This window comes from Mustela nivalis, assembly GCF_964662115.1.
Source record: "Mustela nivalis genome assembly, chromosome: 9".
NCBI lineage: Eukaryota > Metazoa > Chordata > Mammalia > Carnivora > Mustelidae > Mustela > Mustela nivalis.
The window spans coordinates 32,294,302-32,322,255 of record NC_139028.1 but is presented as its reverse complement, the minus strand read 5'-3'; the positions used below and the strand labels follow the sequence as shown (position 1 = coordinate 32,322,255).

Sequence of the window (27,954 nt, the reverse complement as noted above, 5' to 3'; positions counted from 1 at the left end):
ATAGAAACTTTGACAGCTTTTTCTTTCCTTCTTCAAATTAACTTGATGTAGACTCATGTAATCTGCCGAGTACCAAAAAAGTTTTCAGGAAAACCCCTTATTAATTTTTGAAACAGATCTGTCCTATTGAGTCTATTGCTAAAGAATAGTTCCCTGTATTGTAAAATATATTTATACCGATCTCTCTTCTTTCCATTTGATGCTTTAGCAGCCCTTGTGCTTTCTGCTTCTTGGAGATCTACCCTGGAAAACCAAGAAAGGGCAGCAGGAAGGGAGAATCTTTGGGGTGTGTTTTTTTGAGAAGTCATTTGCTGTCATGGGAGGTTTTCCTTAGTGAACGCTCAAGATCTTCAAGAAGGAATATTACTTTGGAAAGAGAAATACGTATCACTAGGCTATTCCTTATTAATGAATGCAGTTGCATCTCTGAAGTAAGCAACTTGTAAGGAACCAGAGAGTATTTTGCTTGCATTTCCTGGCTTATTTATAGTATTCTTTGAGGTATTAATGATGAAGATCAGCTGAATCTATATGATGAGATTGTTAACTGGAACATTTTGCCAGGTGATTCTGCTCCAACTGAGTCTTCAAAAAGTGGCCTTTTCCTTTTACACCTGGCAAGACACAATTCCTGGATCTTTCTAGATGCAAAAGGAAGAATCAGGATATGGTTAATTTCAGGAGTGGTGTTTCGTATATTATTACATTAATGTATATCATATCAAAAGTTAGATTTGTTTTTATTTTGTTTTGTTTTTGTTTTGTTGTGGCTTTTTACTTTCTCTTTGGTTGTAGGTTTCTCTTGATAAAGGGGACAGAAAAGACCGAGATTTACATGAAGACCTGTGGTTTGAATTATCTGATGAGACCCTGTGTAACTGGATGATGTTTGTACGTCCAGCCCAGAACCACCTGGAGCAGAACCTGGTGGCTTACCAATATGGCCACCATGTATATTACACCACGATAAAGAACGTAGAGCCCAAACAAGAGCTGAAGGTATAGTGCTGGGTCAGTGGTACCTTTGTTAGGAATAGTCACCATTTAATGCTTTTCCTCTTTTTCTTTTTTTTTCTCTGAAGGGGGATTCTTACAAAAATGGTCCTTTCCTTCTACTTCACTTACTTGTTGAGTACCTGCTATGTACAGTACATTTACAATAATACCATAAAAAAGCAATGAAAAGTACCTAATTTTTGGGTCTGTCAAAGGCCTACACGAAGGCATTCAGCCCAGAAGTAAAGAAGTGGTTGTGTTTAGGGAGCAGACTGGTATTTATGATGGAGTTTGGGATTATAGTTGGGGTCACTTAATGTTATTTACATACTCTGAAAAAGAATTAGTTGGAAACAGGAGATCTTATAACATGGAATTTAGAGGTACCAGCTAGATTTCTTTACCTACATGCTTCATTTTACCCTAGGAATTCGATGAACTGACTTCTGATTTCAGGAATATATTCTTTGGGGATAACTCTGTAGAAATTTGTCTAAATATTAACTATTGATGAAATAATGAAAATCCTGTTGTGATTCTAAGGGAAAATTCCTGATATAGTTGAAAAAGAGGCAAGAAATGGTTTTATCAGTACATGAACACTGAATTGCACAATGCTGCGACGTGGTGAAAGTGGCAGATAGATACCTCTTTGGGGGAGAACAAAGACCTAGACTTTGTTCAAAAGCTACACAAAACCTGTGTCTTTGTAAAAGGAGATTCACACCTCACATCATCTATTCCAATAAATTCTTGATACCAAAGTGAATACTTCTTGACTATGGAGGGAAGATTATTTTCTCTCTTAAAACTGTAGAGGTAAAGACAGGCAGAAACAATTAAAGAAGAATGTAACAGTTGAGTGTAAAGGCCAAAACACTACATGAAAAGGAAGCAACAGAGTGGGATAAATCTTTGTAATACACATTAAAAGGTTTAAAAATAAAAACTGAGGGGCACCTGGGTGACTCAGTCAGTTGAGCCTCCACCTCTTGATGTCAGCTCAGGACATGATCTCTGGGTCCTGAGATCAAGTCTTGTGTCAGGCTCCACGTTCAGCATGGAGTCTGCCCTTACTCTTGCTTGCGCGCTCTCTCTCAAATAAATAACTAAAATCTTAAAAAAAAAAAAAAAAAAAGAAAAGAAAGAATAAAATCTGAGATGGTTGGGTTGGTTATCTGACTTTGGCTCAGGTTGTGATCTAGGGGTCATGGGATCAAGCCCCATGTTAAGCTCTGCACTTGGTGGGGAGTCTGCTTGAGATTCTCTCTTCCTCTGCCCCTCTCTCCCTCAAATAAGTAAATATTTGATATTTATAATAATATCTTTAAAAACAAAGAATGAAAGCTGAGAAAAGACACCTCTAACCTCTCTGGTATCCACATGGACACATGAATACTGGGAATAGGCTTTATTTGGAGGAGAAATCACTAGTAAAGAAAGGTTAAAAATTGTTTTAATATTAATAATTTAAAAACCCTTAAAACAACTATGAGTTATTATTTTTTGTTAATTTAAGTTAACACAAAGAAATGGATACGGTAGAGTGAATGTGAGGGTTTAAAAAATAGGAACATTTATCAAAGAACTGCAATATTTTGTAGAATATTCCTGGCAGTATAAAGTAAAAATGTTCTTGGCTGAATAAACCTAATTTTTGAAAATTAGTCTGAGGAAATAATTATAAACAAAGATAGGGCTAGATACATTCTAATTTTGTAATGCTGTGTTTCACTGATCCAAACACCAGTGACTTTAAGATGAACCATTATTTTATACGTCATTAAGAGAAAATATGCTGCTATTTAAGCTAGGTTATAGTGCTTATTTTTATCACCAAAAAGAGTAATTTTCTACTTACTCAAGGAGCTGTGTTAGACTTATTTAGAGATAATTTTGAAACCCTATCACAATTCTGCATATTTAAAAAGGCACATACAAGCAAAATAAATTGGTTAACATATAAACTGCCTTGCGTATAGTCTTTTTTTTTTTTTTTTAAACCACTTTTACTTTGTCGCGGATGTTTGTATTTTGTATATCTGTTGTCTTCTGTGCCATCAAGGTGTTGATGTTGCTGTAGTATTTTTTAAAATAAGTGAACCACTGGTCCCTTTGGGATATTTTTCCAGATGACTGATGGCATTTCTGTGCATGTTTTGACTCTGTGTTTTTCCCACTGAACCCATATATGTCTTTTTCCTCAATTAAAACACATGTCTTTGGAAGTTCAGTGACTTTCGATTAAGTCAGTAGGAAGGTTCCTGACAATTTGATGTTTGATGTATTAACAGAGGACTTGCAAGGTGATCGCACCAGCCTTGTATTGCTTAGATATTTGTTTTATTTATTCTGAGGGAGATGGCTTTCTTTTTTTTTTAATCTTCTTTTGCACTGCTTGTCAAGCGTGAACAAGTCATGGAGTGCCAGAGGGGCACCTAACTGCATGAGATGAAAACAATGCAAAGAGCTTGGCCAGGTTTGTGCAGGAGCAACGAGCAATGAGTGAAAGAAAGCCACATCACAGCAATTGCAGAAGGCCATGGAGATGGTTTTTGAGGTGTTAAGATATTAAAAATATACATTTTGGAATTGATGGACTAGGGTAGAATTTATAAGAGCAAACTGATAAACTATCTCAAAATCCAGCTATAGGTCACAGTCAAGTACATTAGAACATAGACTCTGTCATAGACTATTATTCCACACTGAAAAATGGACTCTCCATATAAATATTTCTTCATTGTTAAAATAGTGTTCCATAACAATTATACATGATTAATTCATTTAGTGATTAATATATTGAACTCCTACTGTGTTTCAGACACTTGGAAAAGATAGACCGGTGTCTGTGTTCAGGGAGCTCGTATTCTAGAGGGGAAGTGGGCAGAAGGTTGAAAGTGAACAAATACAGTTGCTTGAATAAACAGATTGGGGGCACCAACCCCTTGTGCAGTTGAAAATCTACACGTGACTATTGACTCTTCAAAATGTAACTGTTAATAGCCACCATTAACTGAAAGCCTTACCAATAACATAATAGTTGCTTAACACATATTTCGTATGTTGTATGCATTATATACTGTGTTCTTACAGTAAAGTAAGCCAGAATAAAGAACATGTTATTAAGACAATCATAAGGAAGAGAAAGTGCATTTATGGTACTGTGCTAAAAAAAAAATCTGCGTATAAGTGGACCCATGCAGTTCAAACCCCTGTTGTTCAAGGGTCAAATGTAATATCAAATAGTGGTTAAGTGCTCTGAAAGAAGCAGATGGTACAAAAAGAGCAGGTAGCAGGAAAGGGACCAGTTTACAAATGCTGGGGAAGGAAGGCCTTGCCGAGGAGACGGTAATGAGGCTGGGGACTATGGAACAGGATGGGAGAGGCCAGCACTGTAGAAGGGTTAAGGGAGGCAAAGGGGAAGAGCCCAACAGTCCTGATGGTGGAACTGCAAGGACAAAGGTTGGGGTGGGAAAGCCCTTCGCCTATTTGAGGAACTGCAAGCAGGCCCTCTTGTTGAAAGGTAGTGATGGAGAGTGGTAAGAGCTAGAATAGATCGTGGAGCCCTTTGGAGCCCATCATTGAGCATTGCAGGTTTTTTTTATGAGTGAGAAACTGTTTAAGCAGGAGAATGATGAAATCTGATCATGTTTTAAGAAGCCCTCTCTGCTCCTGTGAAGAACGGATTGGAGGGAGCAAGAGTGGAAAAGGGGAATCTCCCTAGAAAACCAACCAGGCAAGAGCATGTCTTGGCATAGATCTTGGTGGGAGAAGCAGAGATGAAGAACATCTGAGCACCTCTTGTTGAAGGACGGCAGAACAGCCCTGAGAAATCTGAGATAACTTGTAGTTGTCAAGTTTGAGCAGCTGGGGGAAAGGCAGGGTATTTACTGAGATGAGGAAGATGGGCAGGGGTAGGGGTGCAATATGGAAGCATCTAGAATTCAGTTCTGGACATGTAAAGCTTGAAGTGTTTCTGAAACACACAAAATACCAGGTAGGGAGTAGAAGGTATGTAGAGGGAACAGAAAGGGAAAGCCTGGGATGGAGATACTCATTTAGAATTGGTTGGAAATGGATGTGACCACTTTAGGGAAAAATAAGAAGGCCCTGAACTTGGATTAAGCTTTGAGGAAACTTAGAGAAGAAGAGGGAGAGGAAGAAGAGCCAGATGAGATTGAGCAGAAGTAGCCAGTGGGGTAGGAGGGAGGAAGAGACTCAGGAGGGCACCTTCGCATTTGAAATCATCCTCAGGGATCCCAGCGACAGCCGTTGGGTGGAAGCCATGACGATCCCAGCTGTGTAAAAACTCGTGTTCACATACACATAAAACAACCAGAAGAGGCTATGTTTTACTTTGATGAAGAGACTATTAGTATTATCTCTTGTGAAGTTGTTCTAATAACAAAAATATTTTTTTAAAAACAAAAACAATTTTTTTAAAAAGGAGAAAGAAAACACACAGTGAGTGTGTCTTGGCAAACACACTTCCTGACTGACCATCTGGTGTTAAAGAGATGGGTTCACAGTGCGATTTTGTTGTTGTTGTTTGTTTGTTTTTCGTGGGTTGTGGGAAAGCCTGAATTGTTTTGTGTAAGTGGGAGAAAGACTGTAAGCACCCAAGGAACGTGTGCTGGTGCCCTCTAGTTCTTCATGATGTACTTGGTTCTTGCAGGTGTGGTATGCTGCATCCTATGCTGAGTTTGTGAACCAGAAAATTCACGACATTTCTGAGGAAGAAAGGAAAGGTGGTTGGACTTTTTTTCTATTTTCCACTTTCTATATGAATTCTAAATTGTATATATTATATCAGTATGCAACCTCCGGTTTTCCTATCTCAATATATTTAAAAGATATTCCAGTAGGTTTTTTTTTTTTTTTTTAGCTACACATCCCTGTCTGATTTGGGCATCAAATGACAGTGACATATTTACATTTTGTTCCTGGGTGGCTGGAAAGTAGTATTTAATGTAATGAAAACCTCCAAATACTAAATTAGAATCTAGACCTGAGGACAGTCTCTATCTAGATTTAATCATCTCTGAGGACATTCACAAGGCAGGCATTGACTTTGTTTTTAATGTAAATTTAATGAAGTATAATTTATGTACAGAAAAGTGCACATATCATAAGCATACAGTCAGATAAATTTTCACAAAGGGAACACACCTGTATAACCTGTACCGGATGAAGAAACAGAATGTGGCCAGTGCTCTGGAAGTCCCTCGTGTCTTCTTCACTCTTGGGTGTAACTAACATCCTGACTTCTAATACCATGGATATGGTATGCTTATATCAGGCTTCATATAACTAGAATTATGTATGTTCTGGGAATCTTTGGCTCGACATGTTTGTGAGATTTATCCATATTGTGTGTTATTGTAAAGCGTTCATCCTCATTGCTATTTTGGTAGTCTAGAGTACAGCTAGACCATAATTAATGCATCTGTTTCGCTGTAGGTGAAAATCTGGGTTGTACAGTGCAGTTCTGACACTTAACCTGGATTAGGTCACATTGCACAGGTTAAGGGCCGAGTCTTTCACAAGACTTTCTTCATTCAGATACCGGCTGTAAGCTCTGGCGTTCCCATGTCATCTGCATTTCTGACCAACTAACTACAGTTTAGGGAACTAGAACCTCCTGAGGCTTGATAATTTTCTAGAATGACTCACAGAACTCTGAAAAGTGCTATGCTTATGATTACAGTTTTATTATAAAGGATACATATCAGGACTAGCCAGATGAAGAAGTGCTTAGGGCAAGGTTTGTGTGGGCCCCAAATAGGAAGCTTCCATGTCCCATGTCGCCTCTGTGGCACACTGATGTATGGTTACCAGCCCAGGAGGCTCACCTGAACTGCAGTGTCCAGAGTTTTTATTGAGGTGTCATGAAATAGGCATGGTTGATGGAACTGTTGGCTGCATGATTGAACTTGCCCTCCAGCTCTTGCTCACTGGCTCAAGGCTCCAGGCTCCAACCCTGTAATCAGACAGTTTGACTTTCTGGCACAAGGAGCCCCCTATCTTGAGTCATTTTAGGAGAATCTCACGTATCGTCAAAGACTACCACGATTGATAATGGCACTCCTATTATGTGAGCTATTCCAAAGATTCAGAGGTTGTTTGCCAGGAACCAGGGACAAAGGCCAGCCGAATTCTTTTTTATATAACAGGGTTGTTTCTAGTTTGGAACTATTTTGAAGAGTGCCACTGTGAACATTCTTACATAGGTTTTTCTTTTAGTGGACCTATGTGCGTACTTCTGTTGGTGTACATTCAGGAGTGGCATTGCTAGGATTGGGTGTGCCAATAATCAGCTTTAGTAGCTACTTTAACATTTTGTTAAAGTAATTATATTGGGCATTGGCTTTTAAGTCTTTTTGTGATAAGAGGCCTTCAGCTTATGAACCCTGGTTCAGAATCCCTAAGTCATCCAGATGCAGATTTTTCCACGGTAGCGCTTTCTGTCTTTCCAGTGTGGTGAGGCTGTGTGGGTATGTGTGTGGGGAGATGGGAAACGGTAGTATGACAGAGTTCAGTTCTTTCATGTCTTATATGAATATAGAAGAAAATAAGATCCTAGAAATTACTCTTGTCAAAGTCTATCCTTTGATTTTCTTAACAAAAGAATAGTGCAGATAGCAGACACTGTGCTTATGGGCACTGGGCTACATGAGATGAGCATGGTGGGGACACTGGGCATTTGAGGTCTATTGCTGTCTCTTGGTCATCAGCCATTATGATTTCTCTCCTGTGACTGCAGTTCTTCGTGAGCAAGAGAAGAACTGGCCCTGCTACGAATGTAACCGCCGATTTATAAGCTCGGAGCAGTTGCAACAGCATCTCAATTCCCACGATGAAAAACTGGATGTGTTTAGCAGGTATCTGAACGTTTTGCAAATTCGGGTGTTAAAGGTCCAGATTTATTTCCATATTGTCGGTCCACTACTGAGTGTTTGTTTCTGGGTGTTTCTGTGTGTAGACAGGTAATCAGATGGGCTGCAGAGAGAAAGTTCCTGTTTGTCATTTCCCTTTGCCCGCCCCCATCCTCATCTACTGTTGGCTTCTTTTCTAGCACAATCAGAGTACCCAGCAGTGGGAGATCTTTCCCCCTTCGTTGCCTCCTCTAAGAGATTCTGGGATGGGGATTCTTGAGATAGCACACAGTCTGCCATGTGCAAACATTTTTCAGAAGGAGGGTTCCTTCATCAAACTAAATCATAGGTTTCATTCCATAGTACATTAAAAATAGATAAGTGAGAATCCTGTAGGTTGGGGTAGGCAGGGGCCAGATCAGGTAGGCCTATGGGTCATGGTAAGAAATTTGGATTTTATTCTAAGTATGATAGGTCTTTAAAGGGTTCTGATCGGGGAGTATCTGTGATGTGAATTTATATGTCAAAATGTCATGCTGGATGAAAATTAGAATTTCACTTGTGCTTTCTTTGGATCAAGAGTGAAGACAGGGAGTCCAGTTGGAGGCTTTTTTAATAGTTCGGGTGAAGAATGAGAGTATTTTGGAATGTGGTGGCACCGATGGGACACCATTAGGGTTGTCATCTTTTACAGGATTTGAAAAGAGAGGAGATGGAATGACACGGTGTTTAGGAAAGTGGGAAAATCCGTGTTCTAGGGAAGGACATATGACTTCCTCCGATCATACCATTAAGAGCTCTCTTGAGGTTCATGGTCATGATGCTAAAGTGAGACCACTAGCATGGCTCTTTGTCATCGTCCAGTATCATTTGCTGCAATGATGCCAGTGCTGAGCAGCCAGGGAGTGGGACGGCACAGTGTGGTGGCTTTGCCAGCACAGCAGGAGTGACGGAGCAGCAGTGGGGATGGCAGTCGAGAGGGAGCAGTTATAGCAGTTACAGTGAATGACTTCGGAGTTTATGTGTGGAAGAAGGGAGAGAAAACATCAAGAGGTTGTAGGACTGCAAACAGGTGACAGAAGGACTACACTGGAGGTGGTGGTGAGATGCAAGGATTGTTGAGTCCAGGGATTTGAGGGTGTGAGCTGGAAAGCGAGAGGTAACGTTCGAGTGGGCAGTGCGTGGAACTGAGGTAAGGGGACGGGGCTCGATACTTATGGAGGGTAACCTGGTCTCGGATATGACCATGGGAGCCATAGGAGTAAATGTCTGAGGTGGGTGGAGGGCATAGTGAGAGTGAAATCCCTCTCTGTCAGGTGTCTCTAGAACTCTGTTCATGGCTCTGTTGTCACACTTTTTATACTGTGTTTTTTTGGTTTGTGTGCCTGCCGTCGCTATTAGACTTCTGAGGGCAAAAACTGTCACATATAACTTGTCTTTATTGCCTAGTATGGGGCGTGGCACATGGTATATAAAGACATTTGTTGGCTGCCTATTAAAAAGAAATTGGAGACCATTAGGAAAATTTGAACTTTGACTAGATTTAATAATACTGAGCAACTATCAGATTTTTTAAAAAAGATTTTATGTACTTGACAGAGAGAGAGAGATCACGAGTAGGCAGAGAGGCAGGCAGAGAGAGAGGGGGAAATGGGCTCCCTGCTGAGCAGAGAGCCCTAGGACCCTGAGACCATGACCTGAGCCAAAGGCAGAGGCTTAACCCACTGAGCCACCCAGGCGCCCCACAACTCAGATTTTTAAGATGTGATGATGGTATTATGGAATATGCATGTGTCTATCTATCTATCTATCTATCTATCTGGAATAGAGAAAAAAGAGTCCTTGTATTGTAGAGACATATTTGTGGAAATATTTGCAGTTGAAATGATGTCTAGACTTAGTTCAGAATAATCTAATGCGTAAGTGTGTGGGGGAAATAGCCAGGGGTGGGGGTACATTGGAATAAAATTAGCCATGAGTAGCTAAGTATTGAAATCAGGTAATGGGCACATAGGGTTCATTGTGTACATTGGGTTCTACATTTATCTAGGTTCAGAATTTTCTATAAGAAAGAGTCTTTTAAAAATTCTGGAACAACATATAATTTTTGTTAAATTGCTAAATAGATAAGTGGAGAAATAAAACCTGATCTGGTCAGTTTTACACATACCTCTCACACACATCTTTTTTATTTTCCCCTCCCCTCCCCTCTCTTCCCTTCCCTTCCCTTCCCAGTATCGTTAACATACTGTGTTAGGTTAGTTTCAGGTTCAACAGTTCCATACAATACTCAGTGTTCATCAAGTGAGTGTACTCTTAATCCGCTCACTCATTCATCTTCTAAAAGAGATTTTAGGGGCACCCTTCCTGAATTCCTTTATTGAGGAATTTTTATCTGCTAGAAATCTATTAAAGAAGATAAAATTTACTTGGTGTTCACAAGGCATGTTATGGCACAGTTGAGTTAGAAATTTGTTTTGACCTGCCAGAAGCTTATAGCAAAACAAGAAAGTTCTTTAGAATCGAGCCACATGTCTTGGAAGGAATAGGAAGTGAAGCACGGGAGAAGGAGGGAAAGAACGGAATCTTGTCTCTAGGAACGCACTGTAAGGCCTAGCGTGTTCTGTCCTGTCTGCATTTCTCACATCATTTCAGAGATATGTTTGTGCTTTCCGAATTTTCAGTAACAAAATGGTTGTCAGTGCTCTGAGTTTTCAGTAGCTCCTTTTTTCTGAATAATTTAAGATATCTCTGGGCTATATAGATGGCAGGGATGAGATATTTAGAAAGTGTATATTACCAGGGCGCCTGGGTGGCTCAGTCAGTTAAGTAGTCTACTCTTGATCTTGGGGTGTAGAATTGAGCCCTACGTTGGACCCTGCACTCAGCGCCTGGAGTCTGCTTGTCCCTCTCTCTGCCCCTTCCCCACTCATGAATCGGCGTGAGCATGCTCTCTAAAATAAATTTTAAAATCTTAAAAAAAAAAACCTTAAAAAAAAAAAAAGAAAGTGCATATTATCAAAATGATTGTTGCCAGTAGAAAAAAGAATCAGGAAAAGTAATAAAATGAGAGGAAATCAAGATTCGGGGCTCATCAGCACCATCAAGGGAAAATACTTGTTAGGGAGTACTGTGTAACCATGTTGTTTATAACCTAATCTTCTGTCCCCAGAACAAGAGGCAGAGGAAGGGGACGAGGCAAGAGGAGATTTGGTCCTGGTCGACGACCAGGACGCCCTCCAAAATTTATCCGCTTGGAAATAACCAGTGAAAATGGGGACAAGTGTGACGACGGGACACAGGTACCGGGGGAGGAAGAACTCTGTGTTAGATGCCTGCTCTGGGGATCTGGAACGAGTACCAGGCTTCAGTACAGATACCTCCTGGAGGCTGATGGTCCTGCCATGTCCGAGCTTGGTGGCTTGTTAATTGGAGGACGACTGGCAGAAGGCGAGAAGAATGCATTCTCAAAAAACCCTGAACGTATTCTTGAATGTCACAACAAAAATCCAACTTTGTTGCCGTCAAGATTTGAAATTGGGGGCGCTTGGGTGGCTCAGTCAGTTAAGTGTCTGACTCTTGATTTTGTTCAGGTCACGATCTCAGATCAAGTCATGATCTCAGGGTTGTGAGATCGAGCCCCATCTTGGGTTCTGTGCCGGGCATGGAGCCTGCTTAAGGTTCTGTCCCTCCCTCTCCCTCTGTCATCACCACCTCACCCCTGCCACCAAAAAAAGGAGTTGAAATTGTCCAGATATTGTTGGGGGATAATGTTTAATTAGTTTCATGGTCTTATTCCAGATGAGTTCTCCTCTCAGAGTCTTTTCCTCATGAAGTGGTCTGGAATATCTCTTGGTTTTACATCCTGTGGATAGTTACCTAGTCTTGGATAGTTTTCCCAGAAGGAGACTATTTTTTTCTGAGCATTAGGACTCTAGAGATTTAAAAAATAGGCAGCAGTTCCAAATACTAGCTGGCACTCTAGCATGAGTCTCTGTCTAGCTGGGGAAATCATTCCTGGTTATTGCAATTTCAGGACTTGCTACATTTTTCCACCAAGGAACAGTTCGATGAGGCTGAGCCAGCTACTCTGAATGGGCTAGATCAACCAGAACAGACCACCCTCCCCATCCCTCAGCTGCCACAGGAAACCCAGCCTTCTCTGGAGCATGAGCCAGAAACTCATAGCCTACACCTGCAGCCCCAGCACGAGGAGAGCGTGCTGCCCACCCAGAGCACTCTGACGGCCGATGACATGCGCAGAGCCAAGCGTATCCGAGTAAGTGGGAAGTAGAGCTCCTCCTTCACGAGGTGCTGCCCTTTCTCCAGTCGACTGGCTTTCTAAGTGCCATGTTTTCCCAACTCACTCACCATCCACTCTGAAATCTTGCATCTAGCCTACCACACACTGGATCCCCTTATCTAGGAGGAATGTATTAACTACTTCTCAGTGTCTTTGTGTCCTGTGACAGCCTGGAATGGCTGGTCCTAGATTCCATCAATTTAGTGATGACACAGAAGCTTGGCTTTTGGCAGCTTCTGGATTAGTATAGTTCGAGTAGGATAGCTCTCTGGATCCCTAACCTCACAGATTGGAAATGGGGAAATAAGTAGGTTTAATTATAATAATTATTTACACTGAAGCCACTCTACTCCATGCCTAATGATAGCTCTCAGATTAATTTCGGGTACATGAATTTGGTTGTCTACAGTTTCCAAAGGAAGACTGGCAAATGTCATTACTCATCATTGCAAAGGGACCCGTGTCCACATTGCTGTGGCAGGTAGAGTTTACACATTCGGGACAGCCTGAAGTTTAGTACCAGATTTGGGAGTTGGTCATTGGTACACTTCTGTGGCCTGTGTCTCAACTGTAGACCATGCGGCCACCCAGCTTCCATGGCCTCTAGGTCAGATGTGTTACTCTTACCTCACAGATAGCACTGGAGTCTGAGTTAGTTCCTGGAGGAGAGGCATGTGGAGAACAATAGGGTTTTGTGGGATAAGTGTATGTGCTGACCAGTTTACATCCAGAAAACGATGACTTATACCACTGTCTATGGCAGCGGTATATACTTTTATTTTGTGGCTAGAAAGAGGTTTTTTTTGTATACCTTTCTAGGCCTTACAGTTTTGAGAGACGTGATTGTTTTTGCTCATGTTTCTTTTGGTCTTCTCACTTGCCTACATGTAGCTTATATTTCTCTTGGTCTTCTTACTTGCCTGTAGACTGGAAGAGACCTTGAAAAATAGTCTAGTCCATGCCTTCCTGTAAAAATACATTTAAACATTTATAGCAATATAATAACATTGAAAGGTTGTTAGTGCTCTGAGGCTAAGTAGTCTTTATTAGGATCCTGTGATGGAAACATATAATGCTTTTGGCTCCATGTATATTCTTTCCAAAGACTGTGGAAACATATGTAAATATAGACCAGAAAGGCAAAAAGGTATGAATTAATACCTTCCTAATCCGTCATTCTACATTATTTGCCAATCTGCATTTTACTCTTGCTCCATGACTTTCTTTTCTGCTTTGGCCATTCTGATTTTTCACCAAGTCCAGAGAAATGCTTACAAGATTTATTTTTTTTACAGGAAAAAAAAAAAAAGCCCATAAAAACAACCCAAAATGAAAGACCACACATGTAGTGAAGTTGTGGTTGTACGAGCCTAGTGTAGCTCTAACTGTGTTTGTATCCTTCAGTGCATTGGGTGGCTGGTTTGGGTATGAGGTTCCTTGCATCAAAGCAAAAGCCACGTGCACTTGGCTTTTGGAGGTCAGTCTTAGTTGAGCTCTTGTGTTTCTTCCTCTCACACCTTCTAAAAATTAGGGCTATGTATTTTTTCATCTTTTCTCTCCAGATTGGTAATGACCAACTGAAGGGAAGTCTTCCAATCCCATTGGTAATGTAACTATTTTTCTCTCCTCTAATGCTGCCTGCTCAGTTGGAGCTGCAGGTAGGTTCGTTTCCTGTGTTCCACGTAACAGAACGTTATTGACGTGTTTGCTGACCTGCTGTTCTTTGCAACCTGTATTTGCTAAAACCTGGTGGAATCTACCGTAATTGCAAATCAGTCGATGAATAACCATTTATTTTCAGGTAGACCGATGAATACATTGTGGGTGGCAGATTCCTCCTACCCCAAATGAAGGGTAGGATTAAGTGATCTCCAGGATCCCATCCAGTTCTACAACAGTTTGGATGACTTAGGGAATGGTAGTGAGATCTGACTGCATACTCAGCCCTGGCTACGGACACCATGCAATCTTCCCATGAGTCCTCTCCGCTAGGAGCTTACCATCTAATTAGGGAGAGAGTGCTCATGTAATGGATCTTAGAGTCAAGGGCTAAATTTGAAAGTGTAGCTTGTAATTGCTATAGGAACTGGGAAGTGAGAAAGGCCAAAGAAAGATGAGAAGGGGTCAGGGAGTAGTTTGTGCAGGAAGCAAGCCTTAAATGTTTTGGGAGAGAGACAGGAAGAAGTGGGCTGTTTCCAGGGCTCTTGGCCATAAGATCAAAGGCCAACACATAGGCATGTGCTTGGAATGGTTTTGGGACACTGCACATTGTAGCTTGACCCTAGTGTGGGGTGCCAATTGAAGGATGGCAGAGAGTGAGGGCTAGTCCACTAAAGGCTTTGAAAGTCTGGTAGAAATAGGCAGAAGAGTGTTAAAACAAACAAACAAACAAACAAACAAACAAAAGCCAAAAAACAAACAGGATTGATTTCTTTTTGGTATCAAGATCAAAATAATACGAAAAGTGATGAAGAATGAATTTCCTTTAGCTATTAATATCAAACTTCAGAAACATTATAGGTCTTTGTCTGCAAAGAATCTGTTGTCTTAGAATTCACGTCAATGTGAGTTGAACCCCCATCGCAGATGGCAGCAGTCATAGCATTTTGGCACCCAGAGTATTTTCTGGACCATATAGTGTCGTGTGCCTGGCTGATGGCAACTCAGGGGTCAGAAGATCCGTAATGGATCCGTCTGTGCTTTCTCTGCCACTTCTCATGGTTTCTTCTAGCAATGTGTGCCAGCAGAGCTCTGAGCTACACTGGAATGTAGAGTTAGAGTAGAAATGGCCTGCAAGTGGGTCAAGGGGTAGGGATAGTTTCAGCACTTTCACTGCCTTGTACTGTGTAGATTACATGAGGATCAGAGGAATATGATCTTCAGGGCTCCATGGGAATTAAAAGGACAACAAGAACAAGGTCTGTGGACAGAACTAAGACTGAGGAGCCCAGTGGCTGCTCAGCGATCAAGTGTCTGAGGATATTCAAACTAATCAGAAATGACAGAAGACTTATTAGCATAATAGTTCAAAACAAAACCGGGTTCTAGATTTGGCACCCCAAGAGGAGTGGAATCCCCAGTGGGACCAAGAGCAATTGTACATTGTGTCTGTCCTTGGAAACCATATCGAACTTGGATAAAGGAAATGATTCTTACATGCTGTAAGCACTCTAAATCTTACATGTCTGAATCTCGGGATAGTATTTGTTTGTTTGCAGTATTTCCGTTAAGTTTTCAAAGTCTCCCAAATAGTGAGAGCTCTTCTGTGCAATAAATACTTGTTCAGATGGAGTAAAAAGATTGGGTACCTGTCGAACAGGGTGATAAAGCACAAGCAGACTCTGTGGTTGACATGAGGATGGTCTGCTCCTGCAGATCTCTGCAGGTGCTGTAGAAGGATCTTGAAAGAATTCTTTCTGTTTCTCATATGAAATGCATTTCATTAATTCTGGAGTTTTTATTGAACACTTCCTATGAGCTAAGCTATATGTGAAGGGATCTAGATATAAAGGAGAATATGATGTAATGCAGTCCTGAAGCAGTCTCCGTCCACTGGGGAACATAACAGAATTTCTAAGTGTTGCCTCAAGATAAACAAGTAGGTAAAATCTCTCTCCTGGCCCCAAGAGAGAACCTGGAGGAGAAAGTTTTCTGTCATATAGTAACTGTGTTCAGAATTTTCACTAAGGAAAAAAAAGGTTATTCTGCTTTTTTCCTGAATGATTATTTCCCACTTAATTTAGTTTAGAAGCTGCTTCTTGTTGGGGTTTAAGCATGATTCATTGTATTTTTTTTATGCACCAATAACGTATCAAGGTCTCCATTAATGCTTCAGTTACTATTTCCTTGGTTACGTAAGCATACCCATTCACAGATACATTTTTTTGTGAGGGAATTCTCCTCCTCCCCACAGCTCTTTAGAGCTTTCCCTCTGGTCTTTTGATGAACCTATGAGTGAGTCTTCATTATAGTATAGCTAAAATATTGATTCTGTATTCCCTGTGTGAAAGATGATTCTGTTGATCTGCTCTCAGTAGAGCATGAGTTGTTTTTCCAGTTGTAGTAATGAATTTGCACTGAATATCTGTATTTTCTCACTTGGATTCCCTATAACAAGTGCATGAATTTATAATAAGATGGCTAATCAGCATTAGAAGTGCAATCTGTGACTGCAAAAAAAAAAAAAAAAAATTGAGTAGACAGGGAACAAAAAGATAGTCTTAACTTTGTTATCATGGCCTTTTAACCAGTGGAACTAAGTAGCTACGCCGAGAACTTGTCTTCTGCATTTTCTAAGTAGGAAGTGGTCAAATATACACATTCCATTTATAATGTGTGCTCATATATCTTATCTCATGAAAGAACATGTTCATATAAATCTGTATCCTTCATTTCTCTTTCAAGTTCTCTTTCTTAAATTGAGATATAATTCACGGACCATAAGATTCACCCTTTTACAAGCGGTGTTTAGAATATTCTCAGTTGTGTAACCATCACCACTAGAATTCCAGAACATTTTCATCATTCTGAAAGTAACCTTGTATCTATTGCCTCCTTCCCCAGCCCCTGGCAAGTACTACTCTTCCATTTTTTTATATCTTTTTTTTTTTCCCCTAAACATTTTAATCAAGCTTTGAATTCTTTTTCTCAAGAACTTCAGCAAGTCACATTTGGCTGACTTGCTCCAACCTCATTCATGCATGTGTGACTCATCCCACATCACTTCTTCTAAATCTCCAATTGTTGCTCTGCTCAACTCTGGAATTTGTTTTATCATACAGATCTTTTATTGGGAATGCTATTTTGGCTGTGACTGACTTAAATTCTTAAAAAAAAAAAAAAAAGAACCCAAACAAACCCATAAATATCGTAAGACATAAAAAAGGTTTGCTTTCCAGGGGGATCTTCTCTGGGCATGGGTTTAGTTTTCACGTCTTCACCAGAGAAATCTTCTTTCCACTGTGTGTCCTGGAGTTTAATATCTATGAAAAGTCTGACTGCAGAGACGATCCTCTTTCTCTGTAGGTGTGCGAGCTGCTTGCCCGCCTGACTGCTCGCTGAATGATCCCGTTTGTGTGTGTCTTTCAGAACGCAGCTCTTCAGCATCTGTTTATTCGAAAGTCTTTCCGGCCTTTTAAGTGTTTGCAATGTGGGAAGGCCTTCCGGGAAAAGGACAAACTGGACCAACATTTGCGTTTCCACGGGCGGGAGGGGAACTGCCCGCTGACCTGTGATCTCTGTAACAAGGGCTTCATCAGCAGTGCGTCCTTGGAGAGCCACATGAAGCTCCATTCGGACCAGAAGACTTATTCTTGCATTTTTTGCCCAGAATCCTTTGACCGCCTTGATCTGTTGAAGGATCATGTGGCCATTCATATCAATGATGGCTGCTTCACGTGCCCAACTTGTAAGAAACGATTCCCAGATTTTATCCAGGTGAGTGTCTATTCCTGAGACTCCCGTACGCTTTTCTTCTTTGGTAAAAGAAACTTCGATGTTTGGAAAATTGAGACTGCCTACCGCCTGCATTTTCATCCCGTCCTTGAAACAACTTTACCGTTGAGAACAGTATTCTTCAATCAAGCTACTTTTGATAAGCGAAACATCATCATAACCCTTAATTGTCCAAATCAGACATTGGCATTGAACCATATAAGTTGTATTACAAGGAGCAAATACCCAGATCTGATTATCATTTTTACAAAGTCTTTCTTAATCTTTGCCAGTACGCTCTACTCATAAAATGTAGAGAGCCTGTAGAAGACGTACTCCCATTTCTTGGCCTGGAAACATTTTCTCTCTACTACTGTGGTATCCTGTCTTGCTTTACTAAGGTCATGCATTTTGGAAGGAGACAAAGAGAGTTGGTATATAATATACTTTTGTATCAAGCACTGACCTCCTTCCCTGGACTATATTCTGGAGCAAAATAGGTGAGGATAAATTCCAGAATATTCATGATTTCATTTGAACATCCAATGATGATCTGCTAGTTCTATGTTAGTCAACGAATAGTTAAGTATAAATATCTAATAAAAATATTTTCTCTCTTAAAAAAAATTACCTAGACAAAAGGAGCTCATAGTTCTGCTAGTATGGGGAGCCTTGGTAATTTTGTCACTCCACAACAGTTAGAAAAGTGGCTTATGGCAGAATCTAATGGCAAAAGAGACTCAAAAAACAAGCAAAATGTCTTACAGGAATAGTTTGCTACGACTCACTACTCAGCCGTCGTTCACGGCTCACCTTCACTGGGTATTTATGGCTAAGGAAATTCAGAGGTCATATTCCTTTATTTAAATTATCCAAAAGCATGGGGAATAAGTCCCGATTAAGGAGAAATGATACTGATGTTGTGTTGTTCTCCTAAAAGGGTAATGTATTTTATATCATCAAATTCATGTCTTTATTCTTCAGAACCTGATTTGTTTATTTATTCCAAGATTTTATTTATTTATTTGAAAGAGTACACAAGCAAGGGGAGTAGGAGAGGGAAAGGCAGACTCCCCTCTGAGCAGGGATCACCATATAGGGCTCCATCCTAGGACCCTGGGATTATGACCTGAGCTGAAGGTAGACACTTAAGCAACTGAGTCACCCAGGTGTCCCTTTCAGAACCTGATTTGATGGAAAGATGTAAAAGGACCAATTAATGAAAGGGACTAAATTGCTTCTATATGTGTTGGAAGCAGGAAAGAGTGAGAAAGAATCTTTTTTTAAATCTTTCTGTGGATAATTTTTTACCAAGATTTATTTAAATCCAGAGGAATTCTGCTTTTAATCTTAAAAAAGGAGAGAAAGAAAAATGGGTCTCATGTGATCAGGGCTTTAACTGAGCAAGTACTCTTTGTTTCTCTTCTTCACGTTATATGGAGGTTGAGATTTATAAGGCTTTCTGGCTACTTGTTTTGTTTCTTTGTGACAGGGGTGCTGTGTGTGAGGCCACTTATCAATCACATCTGATTGGGTTATGCCGCAGGGCCCATGAAAATCCATGGGAATGCGTTTGGCTCCCTCTAGTGTTCATAAGCCGCCATTTGTCCTTTCCTTGGGTCCTCTGACTGACTCGCGTCTTCAACTGCCAGGTGAAAAAACACGTGCGGAGCTTCCACTCAGAAAAGATCTACCAGTGTACAGAGTGCGACAAGGCGTTCTGCCGCCCTGACAAACTGCGCCTGCACATGCTCCGACATTCAGACCGCAAAGATTTCCTGTGTTCGACGTGCGGGAAACAATTTAAGGTACAGAAGCAGTGAAGGGCCTAACGTTCTCAGGGTGAAGGGCCTAACGTTCTCAGGGTCACGGAAATTTCGTGGGGCTAAGGATAGGTGCCTGTTCATTCCATCAGTTAATCACCTCCTTACAAAGATCTGAACTTGGGATGCATTTTATGTCTCACGTTTGACTTGGTTATTATGATAAAATGAGGGGGAAAAGCTCACCTTAATATCCCCAAATAATTAATATAATTGTGGAATAGAGTGATAACCCATCTCCTTAAAAGAATCCAAATATACAATAGGTGGAACTGCATTGCTTTGAATTCCCAAGAGAACAGTACGTTTACTTACCAAATCGAGAAACTTTTGTTGGGGACCTATTACGTATCAGAGCCTGGCAATTGAGCCCTGAAAGTCTTGGAACTGTCATCTATGGAAGGCAGGAGATCTGTGGGATGCCGAACGGCTTGGGCAACTTGGGGAAAGGGTCATGACTCCAGGATTAAAAGAAGACATCATAAGTATTGCTGGCCTGCCTAGACTTTAGAAGAAGCAAGGGGCAAACTCACAGGAGACTCAGGGATAAGAGTTAAATAAGGAAATAGGAAAATAGTCAAGTACGTTTCATTGGGAAATCAGATGGCTCATACCGAATAGAGAAACACTAGTGAGTGTGACTGTAGATCATGCTGTCATAGAAACTGGAAAAGAATCAGAAAAGGCTGCAGAAGGGAAAAATTAATTATAAAAAGATGCATTGTATAGAATTTGGAGATGGTAAAGAGATATAGGAAGTAATTTTCAAGCTTTAACTTGATATGTCGTGGAATAGAATCCTGCTGGCATTCAGTGTACAGTAGCACCATTTGGGCCTTTGCGGAGAACTCTAATGTGACCTCTAAATAGGTGTAGGTTCTTTTCCATTTCTTTTATTATTATTATTATTAATTATTTATTTTTTAAAAAGATTTTTTAAATTCGTTTGACAGACAGAGATCACAAGTAGGCAGAGAGGCAGGCAGAGAGAGAGAGAGAGAGAGGTGGAAACAGGCTCCCCACCTAGCAGAGAGCCTGATGCGGGGCTTTATCCCAGGACCCTGAGATCATGACCTGAGCCGAAGGCAGAGGCTTAACCTGCTGAGCAGCTAAGGTGCCCCTCTTTTTCGTTTCTTAATTAAAAAACACCACCAACGGGATGCCTGGGTGGCTCAGTGGGTTAAGCCTCTGCCTTCAGCTCAGGTCATGATCTCAGGGTCCTGGGATCGAGTCCTACATCTTGCTCTCTGCTCAGCAGGGAGCCTGCTTCCCCGCCTTCTCTCTCTCTGCCTGCTTCTCTGCCTACTTGTGATCTCTCTCTGTCAAATGAATAAATAAAAATCTTAAAAAGAAAACACACCATCAACAATCTATCTAAAAGGATTCATGTCTTATGATGTTAACAGATTGTTCATCCATCCATCCCACCATTTGATATTTGATATTTTTTTATTCTCTCTTTTGTGCCTGATCTCATTTTAGCACCAGGCATGTGAAAAACCTTGCTCCTTTCAATTCCTCTTTCACTCTCACCTGATGTATTAGGATAGGGTTCAAACAGGAATGCAAACCCACTAGAGTTATGTAGCAAGGGAGTTTTATAGGAATAAGAACATCATAGAAGAAGATAGAGAAGCAAGGATCTGGCAGGAGAAGTTGGAGGATCGGAGAGAAGTCACTATTGTACCCTTCTGCGGCCCTGTTCCGGGCGGACAACGAGCACTTCCCTGGGAATCTGGGGACCCTGGCACCTTCAGCGTGCTCATGAAAGAGAGCTGGTGCTGGCTACGGAGGAATCTTCCTGCCTGTGGCGGTGGACATGGAGTTGCCCGCGGTGCCTGCTCTCAGCAGGAGAGCTGGTGGCTCAGTAGGAGCCAGCGAGGGTGAGCGGGGCCATCCCGGCAACCCACCTCCGGCTCCCGGAGCAGCCTGGCCACTGCTTCCTTCCCGTCTTCCAGTCTGGTGTGAGCCTGTCTCCTCGTGAAGACTGAGGACCACACTAGGAAGGGGATCCGTGTCAATACAGTTAGTTCTCCTTAGCTGAGTTGACACAGTCTTAAAGCACAACCTATCTACAGTTCATTTTTCAGACTATAATGAGTTATTTTTCTAGAGAACAAATTGGATGTCATGTGCCTTCAGAAAAACCCTTTAATTTTAATAGCCTCTTAGATAGATTTCAAAGTGCTTATCACTTAGAAGTCACCCCAAGGGGCACCTGGTGTTTCAGTCAGTAGAGCATGCAACTCTTGCTCTCAGGTCACCTATCGTTGGGCATAAAGGCTTACTTAAAAAAAAAAAAAAAAAAAAAAGCCACCACAAGATCTGGCTTCCATAATAGAATATATAGAGAGAGTTGTGAACTCACTGTGTTGTACACCTGAAACTGATATAATATTGTGTGTCACCCAAACTCTAGTTGAATACAGGACCTGGCTCCCAGTTACCTGTGCAGTTCTCCCTTCCCCTTTGTACTCTGCTCTCCTTAACTGTGGGGTTTACGGCAGTGTGGCATGCTGTCTGACTCTCCTGGGGGCATTACATCTGTTCTTCTTCTCAACCCACTGCTTGAAATACACTTTCAGACTCTCTCATCCTTCTGCCTGGCTGATGTCACTTTATACACAGGCATTTCTTGATGCCCCCCTCCCTGGATTAAGTGCTTCTCCTGTGTATTCCCATAGAACCCTTAACTTGTGAGCCTGTTGTAGCACTTCTACTGAATTGTAATTGTCCTACTACAAGTTCCAAAAGGTAGGACCTCTTGACTTTCAGGTGCTCTCACTTTAAAGAGGAAATCTGACATGTGCATTGAAAATCGTTACTGCTCCTGGGGGGCCTGACTGGCTTAGTCAGAAGAACACTCGACTCTTGATCTCAGGGTCATGAACTTGAGACCCAGACTGGGTGCAGAAATTACTTCAGTAAATAAAACTTAAAAAAAAATTATTTCTGCTACTGTAATAGAGGGAAAAAAAATGCCATGAGGAGGATTTGATCTGATTTGGGGTATAGGTGACCCTTGAATTCCCTTAAGGGTGGGCAAGAGGGAGCCTGCTAGAGAAAGGGACAGGAGGAGGACAGGGAGAGGGGTAAAGACACTCCAGGGGCATTTTACAGCTGGGCTGAACTAAGGCCCAGGTAATGGGCATGGAGAAGAGGGCTACCGTATTCAAGACAAACATCTGAGGGAGAATTGGTAGGACTTCATGTCTGGATGCCAGGCTGATGGGTGGACAGAGAGAAATTGGGCTGTGCAGCTTGGGAGCCTAGCTATTTGGGATCATTGCTGATCCAGCAGCAGGATTTAGGCAGGAGGAGAAAGTGGGGCATAATGAATTGGTTTTAGGGCCGTTAGGATGGAAAATGCTGAGAAATGGCCTTCAGTGAATGTGTATGCAGAGCTGGGTGTAGTAGGAGGAGGAGGCTTTCAGGCTTGTGTAATGATTCAGTTACAATAAGTGGGTCCTCTAAAGAGAATGGGTGGGGGGAGATAGAGAAGACCAATGCTGGGGAAAAAGTAGAAATATAACAGAAGTCTGAGGTGTTGAGCTTTATCTAAAGACACTCAGAAATACTGTTATTTAGGACAGGGCTTGTAATCCAGACTTCACCGCAGAGTAGGAGATGATGAAATTCTCTGATGGGCTTCCCGGGAACGAGGTGGGTGGGGTAGGAGGAGAGAGTGGTCGTGTTTTATCCATGGCAGCAGAAGAAGGAGGTAAGTGAGGGGTCCTAGCGTTGAACTCTGAACTTGGAATGGTTCCCACTACTCGGTGGGCACTTGAGAAATGCTTGTTAGATGAATGTGCTGAAAAAGGGCAGCGGTTTAATAGAAGTCCTTCTACCAAAATGTGAGGAGAACTGTTCTGGTGGAAAGAATCAGAATCTTTATCAGGCCAATAAGAGTTTAATCATGTCCAAGAGAAGAGAGAAATGCTGAAGAAGGGAGCTGGCATGTTTCTGAATTTTTTTTTCCATTGGGATAGGCTCTGCCCGATTTTCTCTCTATGCACTCGTATAAACATGTATCACTAGGTTAGGTCATCAGACTAAGACCTGTGACCTAGACCATATGCTCCATCCATAGTGGGCAGCGTGATTGTTTACATGAACTTCTAAATCCATAAGATGAGAAATACTTAAATTTATGTGGGATTTGGAGGAGCATCATAATGTTTGTTAAAAATGTGTGGGAACTGAGCATACACATGGCTTTGTAAATACAGTATTACCTATCATTCATTATCAATTTATCTTGTAAATTTTTTTTTTTTTAGATTTTTATTTTTTATTTATTTGACAGGCAGAGAGCACAAGTAGGCAGAGAGAGAGAGAGAGAGAGGTGGAAGCAGGCTCCCTGCTGAGCAGAGAGCCCAATGTGGGGCTCGATCCCAGGACCCTGGGATCATGACCTGAACCGAAGGCAGAGGCTTTAACCCACTGAGCCACCCAGGTGCCCCTAAGTTTTTTTTTTTTTAAAGATCTTGTTTGATAGGGGGTGCAGCAGGCAGAGGCAGAGGGAGAAACAGGCTTCCCACTGAGCAGGAAGTCCAATTCGGGGTTTGATCCCAGGGCCTTGGGGCCATAACCTGAGCCTAAGGCAGATGCTTAACTGACTGAAGCACCCAGGCACCCCTGTCTTGTAATTTTTAATACCAAGTTTATTCCATTATCCTTTGACCTTCTCCATAATACACATAATTTCTTCCTTCCCAAAAGGCAAGGCTCAGTGGAGCACACTTATTTGCTAACAGACAGAGTTTTGCCATGTCCTTGTCTGTTCCAGAACCCTAGCAACTCGGATGCCTCTTGGTAGGTTGTGCTTACTGGTAACTTGTATTGCTTTTTATAATCCCTTCAATTAAAAATTTTCTGCCCTCGCTACCCCCCTCCCCTGCCTTTTCAAACATTCTCTCTAACTAGCGGAAAGACAAGCTACGGGAACATATGCAGAGAATGCATAACCCTGAGAGGGAGGCCAAGAAGGCTGACCGCATCAGCCGCTCCAAGACGTTCAAGCCTCGCATCACGTCCACGGACTACGACAGCTTCACGTTCAAGTGCCGCCTGTGTATGATGGGCTTCCGGAGACGAGGCATGCTGGTCAGTGCCAAGCGGCTACCAGACCCACCCACTTCTCTTTATGGTGATGGCTTCTGTGCAGTATTCTGTGCGAAATTCTCAGTGGGTTTTGTCAGGGGCTAGGGGAAAAGCCAGAAGCAAGTGACGCCCAATTTGGAGTTCTTCCCAGTCTCCCTTTGCCCTCCTGTGGCACAGCTCATTTCTCCTGACCTCTTGGGATGAGTCTTTCTCTATCACTTCTTATTACAAGTTTCTTTTGCTTTACCCTGCTCAGTCTCTGCCCTTCTATTTCATTTCCTTCTTCTTGTGTTCCTGAACATCCTTTCTGGTGGGGTTTGTCCTTCTCCCCAGTGGCTCCCTTAATGCCTCCCCTTTCCGGATGCAAAAGAGCAGTAGTAGGAAACTGCCCTTCAAAGCAGGGTGTGTGCACCGGGTTCGTGCTATCCCCTTTCCCATTGTGGAATCCACAGTGACCTTCTGAATGACTGGTAACTCCTGCTAACCATGACTGTTAAGGCTTCGTGTCAGAAGGGCCTGGAAATGCTGGATCTGGCCACATGCCTTACTGTTTTGGGGCATGGCTTCAGAGGATTCCATCTTCTAGCATTCAAGACCAGAGCATTTGGTTCGCTTCTCTTTGTAATGGGTTCTTTTTTCTCATTTGCTTTTTTCCCCTTTAGGTAAATCACTTATCAAAGAGGCACCCAGACATGAAGATAGAGGAGGTGCCGGAGCTAACCCTCCCCATCATAAAGCCCAACCGCGACTACTTTTGTCAGTATTGTGATAAGGTAAAAGGAAACTATCCACGCTGGGATGCGTCTCTGGGAGTCTTTTGTCTGCATGTATGAATATACTGGATCTTGCAGTTACTCTTAACAGATGGTCTCCTGGCTCTCAGTAGTTTTCCATTCAGATGAGCAAGGGCTACAAGTTCAGTCTCATTTTAAGCCAAAATTTTTTCCCTAAGCATTAGTTGACTTTGTGTTAAATGTTTTTCCTTCTCTCTGTGGTTTTGTTTTAAAAGCAGAGGCTGGGTGCCTGGGTGGCTCAGTGGGTTAAGCTGCTGCCTTCGGCTCAGGTCATGATCTCAGGGTCCTGAGATCCAGTCCCGCATCCGGCTCTCTGCTCAGCAGGGAGCCTGCTTCCCTCTCTCTCTCTCTCTCTCTGCCTGTCTCTCTGTCTACTTGTGGTCTCTCTCTGTGAAATAAATAAATAAAAATCTTTATAAAAAAAAATAAAATAAAAGCAGAGGCTTACCAAGGGCTTAGTATATAAATTCATTTTAAATTCCTAGGCTCTAAAGCGAAATTGTTTATCATCCTACTTGTAAAATATATACAGTGGGTTTGGGATTTCTAGAAGATTGAGTAGGATGTGGACAAGTTTTTTTTTTTTTTTCTTTTTTAATTGATTTTTTGTGGACAAGGTTTACAATGGAAGACTGTACTAGTTCATCCTTACTTTTGTGCAGTTACAAAAAAACCAAATATACACCTATTGTTTCATTGTAATATTGTTTCCTTATACGATGGAGTTGTGTTAGCTTAAAACTGGGAAACTTTTTATTTATTTATTAATTATTTTTTTAAAGATTTTATTTATTTATTTGACAGACAGAGATCACAAGTAGGCAGAGGCAGGCAGAGAGCGAGAAGGGGAAGCAGGCTCCCCACTGAGCAGAGAGCCAGATGTGGGGCTTGATCCCAGGACCCCGGGATCATGACCTTAGCCTAAGGCAGAGGCTTTATCCCACTGAGCCACCCAGGCGCCCCTGGGAAACTTTTTAAAGCATAGATTTACCATTGGAGGTACTAGTCACTTATAGACTTGCCATTTTGGAAGATTCTTTGGCATCTAGTAAACATTGAGAGCTTTTGTAGAAAGGCTAAGTGGGATGATCTGGGCTTTGAAACCATTCTTTTTCTTTGACTGTGTATCTACCTCTTAAACTTCAGGGTAAGGGCTATTTTTGTTATTACTATCTTAGATGTACAAATTCTAGAGCGAAGCCTAGCCTATCTACCTTATGCTCTTATTTTATATATCCTTCAGGATAGCTGTTCATATATTTTATTTTGGGCTACCTGAATACCTTTTCTCATTTCTCCTATCTAACAATGGAATTGTTAGAGAGTGTGCTTTAAAGTAAGAAGGTAGAACTGTATGCTGCTTTTGTGACAAAGCATTTGAATTTGCAGGTTTACAAAAGTGCCAGCAAGCGAAAAGCCCATATTCTGAAGAACCATCCAGGGGCTGAGCTCCCACCGAGCATTCGCAAACTCCGTCCAGCTGGCCCGGGAGAGCCGGACCCCATGCTGAGCACCCACACCCAGCTCACAGGCACAATAGCCACCCCTCCTGTCTGCTGCCCTCACTGCTCCAAACAGTACAGCAGCAAGGTATTGGGAAGGGCTTTGAATGCATCTGAATCAAGGTCATTATTGAAGGAATCTCCTAAGAGAAGGCGGCAGTTGGCTTCTGCTGGATTGATGGGGGCTGTCAAAGGTGTTTTCCTAGTTCAGATGGCTAAGGAGCTACTTCCTGAGAATAGGAACTGTAAATCCAGTATGGGAAGAGGATATGTGGAATTTCCCCAGAGTTAGTATATCTCATACATAACCTGAGCATTCAGTTGGTTTCCTTTTCCCTCGGTCTGCTGAAGGTTTCGTGTTAGAATAGTTATGCTTCTGCTTTATGAGCTCAGGTTTACTTCTGTCGGAACTTCTACAGGTTTACATCTTCTATAGGTTTACTTCTAGGAACTTCCTACTTCTGTAGGAACTATGTAGGAACTTACATGATAGATCTTGAAAAGGGGGTCATTCTTGGTTATGGGGGGCAGGGAGCTTGTGATTGGTTGCTGGAGTTACTGGGGGGATGAGAGGTTACCATGAATGAGGTGTGCTGCCCTTGCCTGGTGGTGTGGGGTCCCATGGGTGTTCAGTTTCTTCTCTACCTCTTCTTTTTCTCTTGTAAACCCTGTGCTGCTTTGGGAGGAGTACCATACCTTCTTTCTTTCAAATCCAGAAAGACTTTAGGACTCTTGCAGGGTTTGAGTTTGAGAAAAATGGCAAATAACTAACTCTAGTAATGATTCTTGGTTTTGCCATACTCTTCCAGACCAAGATGGTACAGCACATTCGAAAGAAGCATCCAGAGTATGCCCAGCTCCCTAACACCTTACATCCACCACTGACAACAGCTGTGATCAGTGCTACCCCAGCTGTGTTAACCACAGACAGTGCTACCGGGGAGACCGTGGTGGTAAGTGTGTGGCTGGTAAGGGCACCTCATCCCCTTTGGCGCCTATCATGGCTTCCAATGCCAAAGCCATGTCTAACTTGCTCTGTAATTGGCTGCAAAGGTAGCCCATTATCCTTCAGTTTTCTACCCAGGCATTATGCTTATGGTTGGTCTCCTGGTTGATGCTTTC

At 41.9% G+C, this 27,954-nt stretch overlaps 1 protein-coding gene across 5 annotated transcripts in view; it reads left to right on the top strand.

Annotated features, from left to right (window-relative positions):
- PRDM10 (PR/SET domain 10) overlaps positions 1 to 27,954 on the top strand; it is a 98,839-nt gene that overhangs the window by 55,652 nt on the left and 15,233 nt on the right. For 4 of the 5 annotated variants that reach the window (XM_082683363.1, XM_082683365.1, XM_082683366.1 and 1 more), the window contains 11 exons: positions 796 to 999; positions 5,675 to 5,747; positions 7,763 to 7,880; positions 11,047 to 11,176; positions 11,911 to 12,153; positions 17,266 to 17,613; positions 19,263 to 19,418; positions 24,360 to 24,539; positions 25,199 to 25,309; positions 26,720 to 26,920; positions 27,642 to 27,785. In XM_082683363.1, coding sequence (XP_082539489.1) covers positions 796 to 999; positions 5,675 to 5,747; positions 7,763 to 7,880; positions 11,047 to 11,176; positions 11,911 to 12,153; positions 17,266 to 17,613; positions 19,263 to 19,418; positions 24,360 to 24,539; positions 25,199 to 25,309; positions 26,720 to 26,920; positions 27,642 to 27,785 — 1,908 coding nt within the window. The remainder of the gene's footprint in view (positions 1 to 795; positions 1,000 to 5,674; positions 5,748 to 7,762; positions 7,881 to 11,046; positions 11,177 to 11,910; positions 12,154 to 17,265; positions 17,614 to 19,262; positions 19,419 to 24,359; positions 24,540 to 25,198; positions 25,310 to 26,719; positions 26,921 to 27,641; positions 27,786 to 27,954) is intronic. The other variant, XM_082683367.1, reaches the window with a different exon arrangement.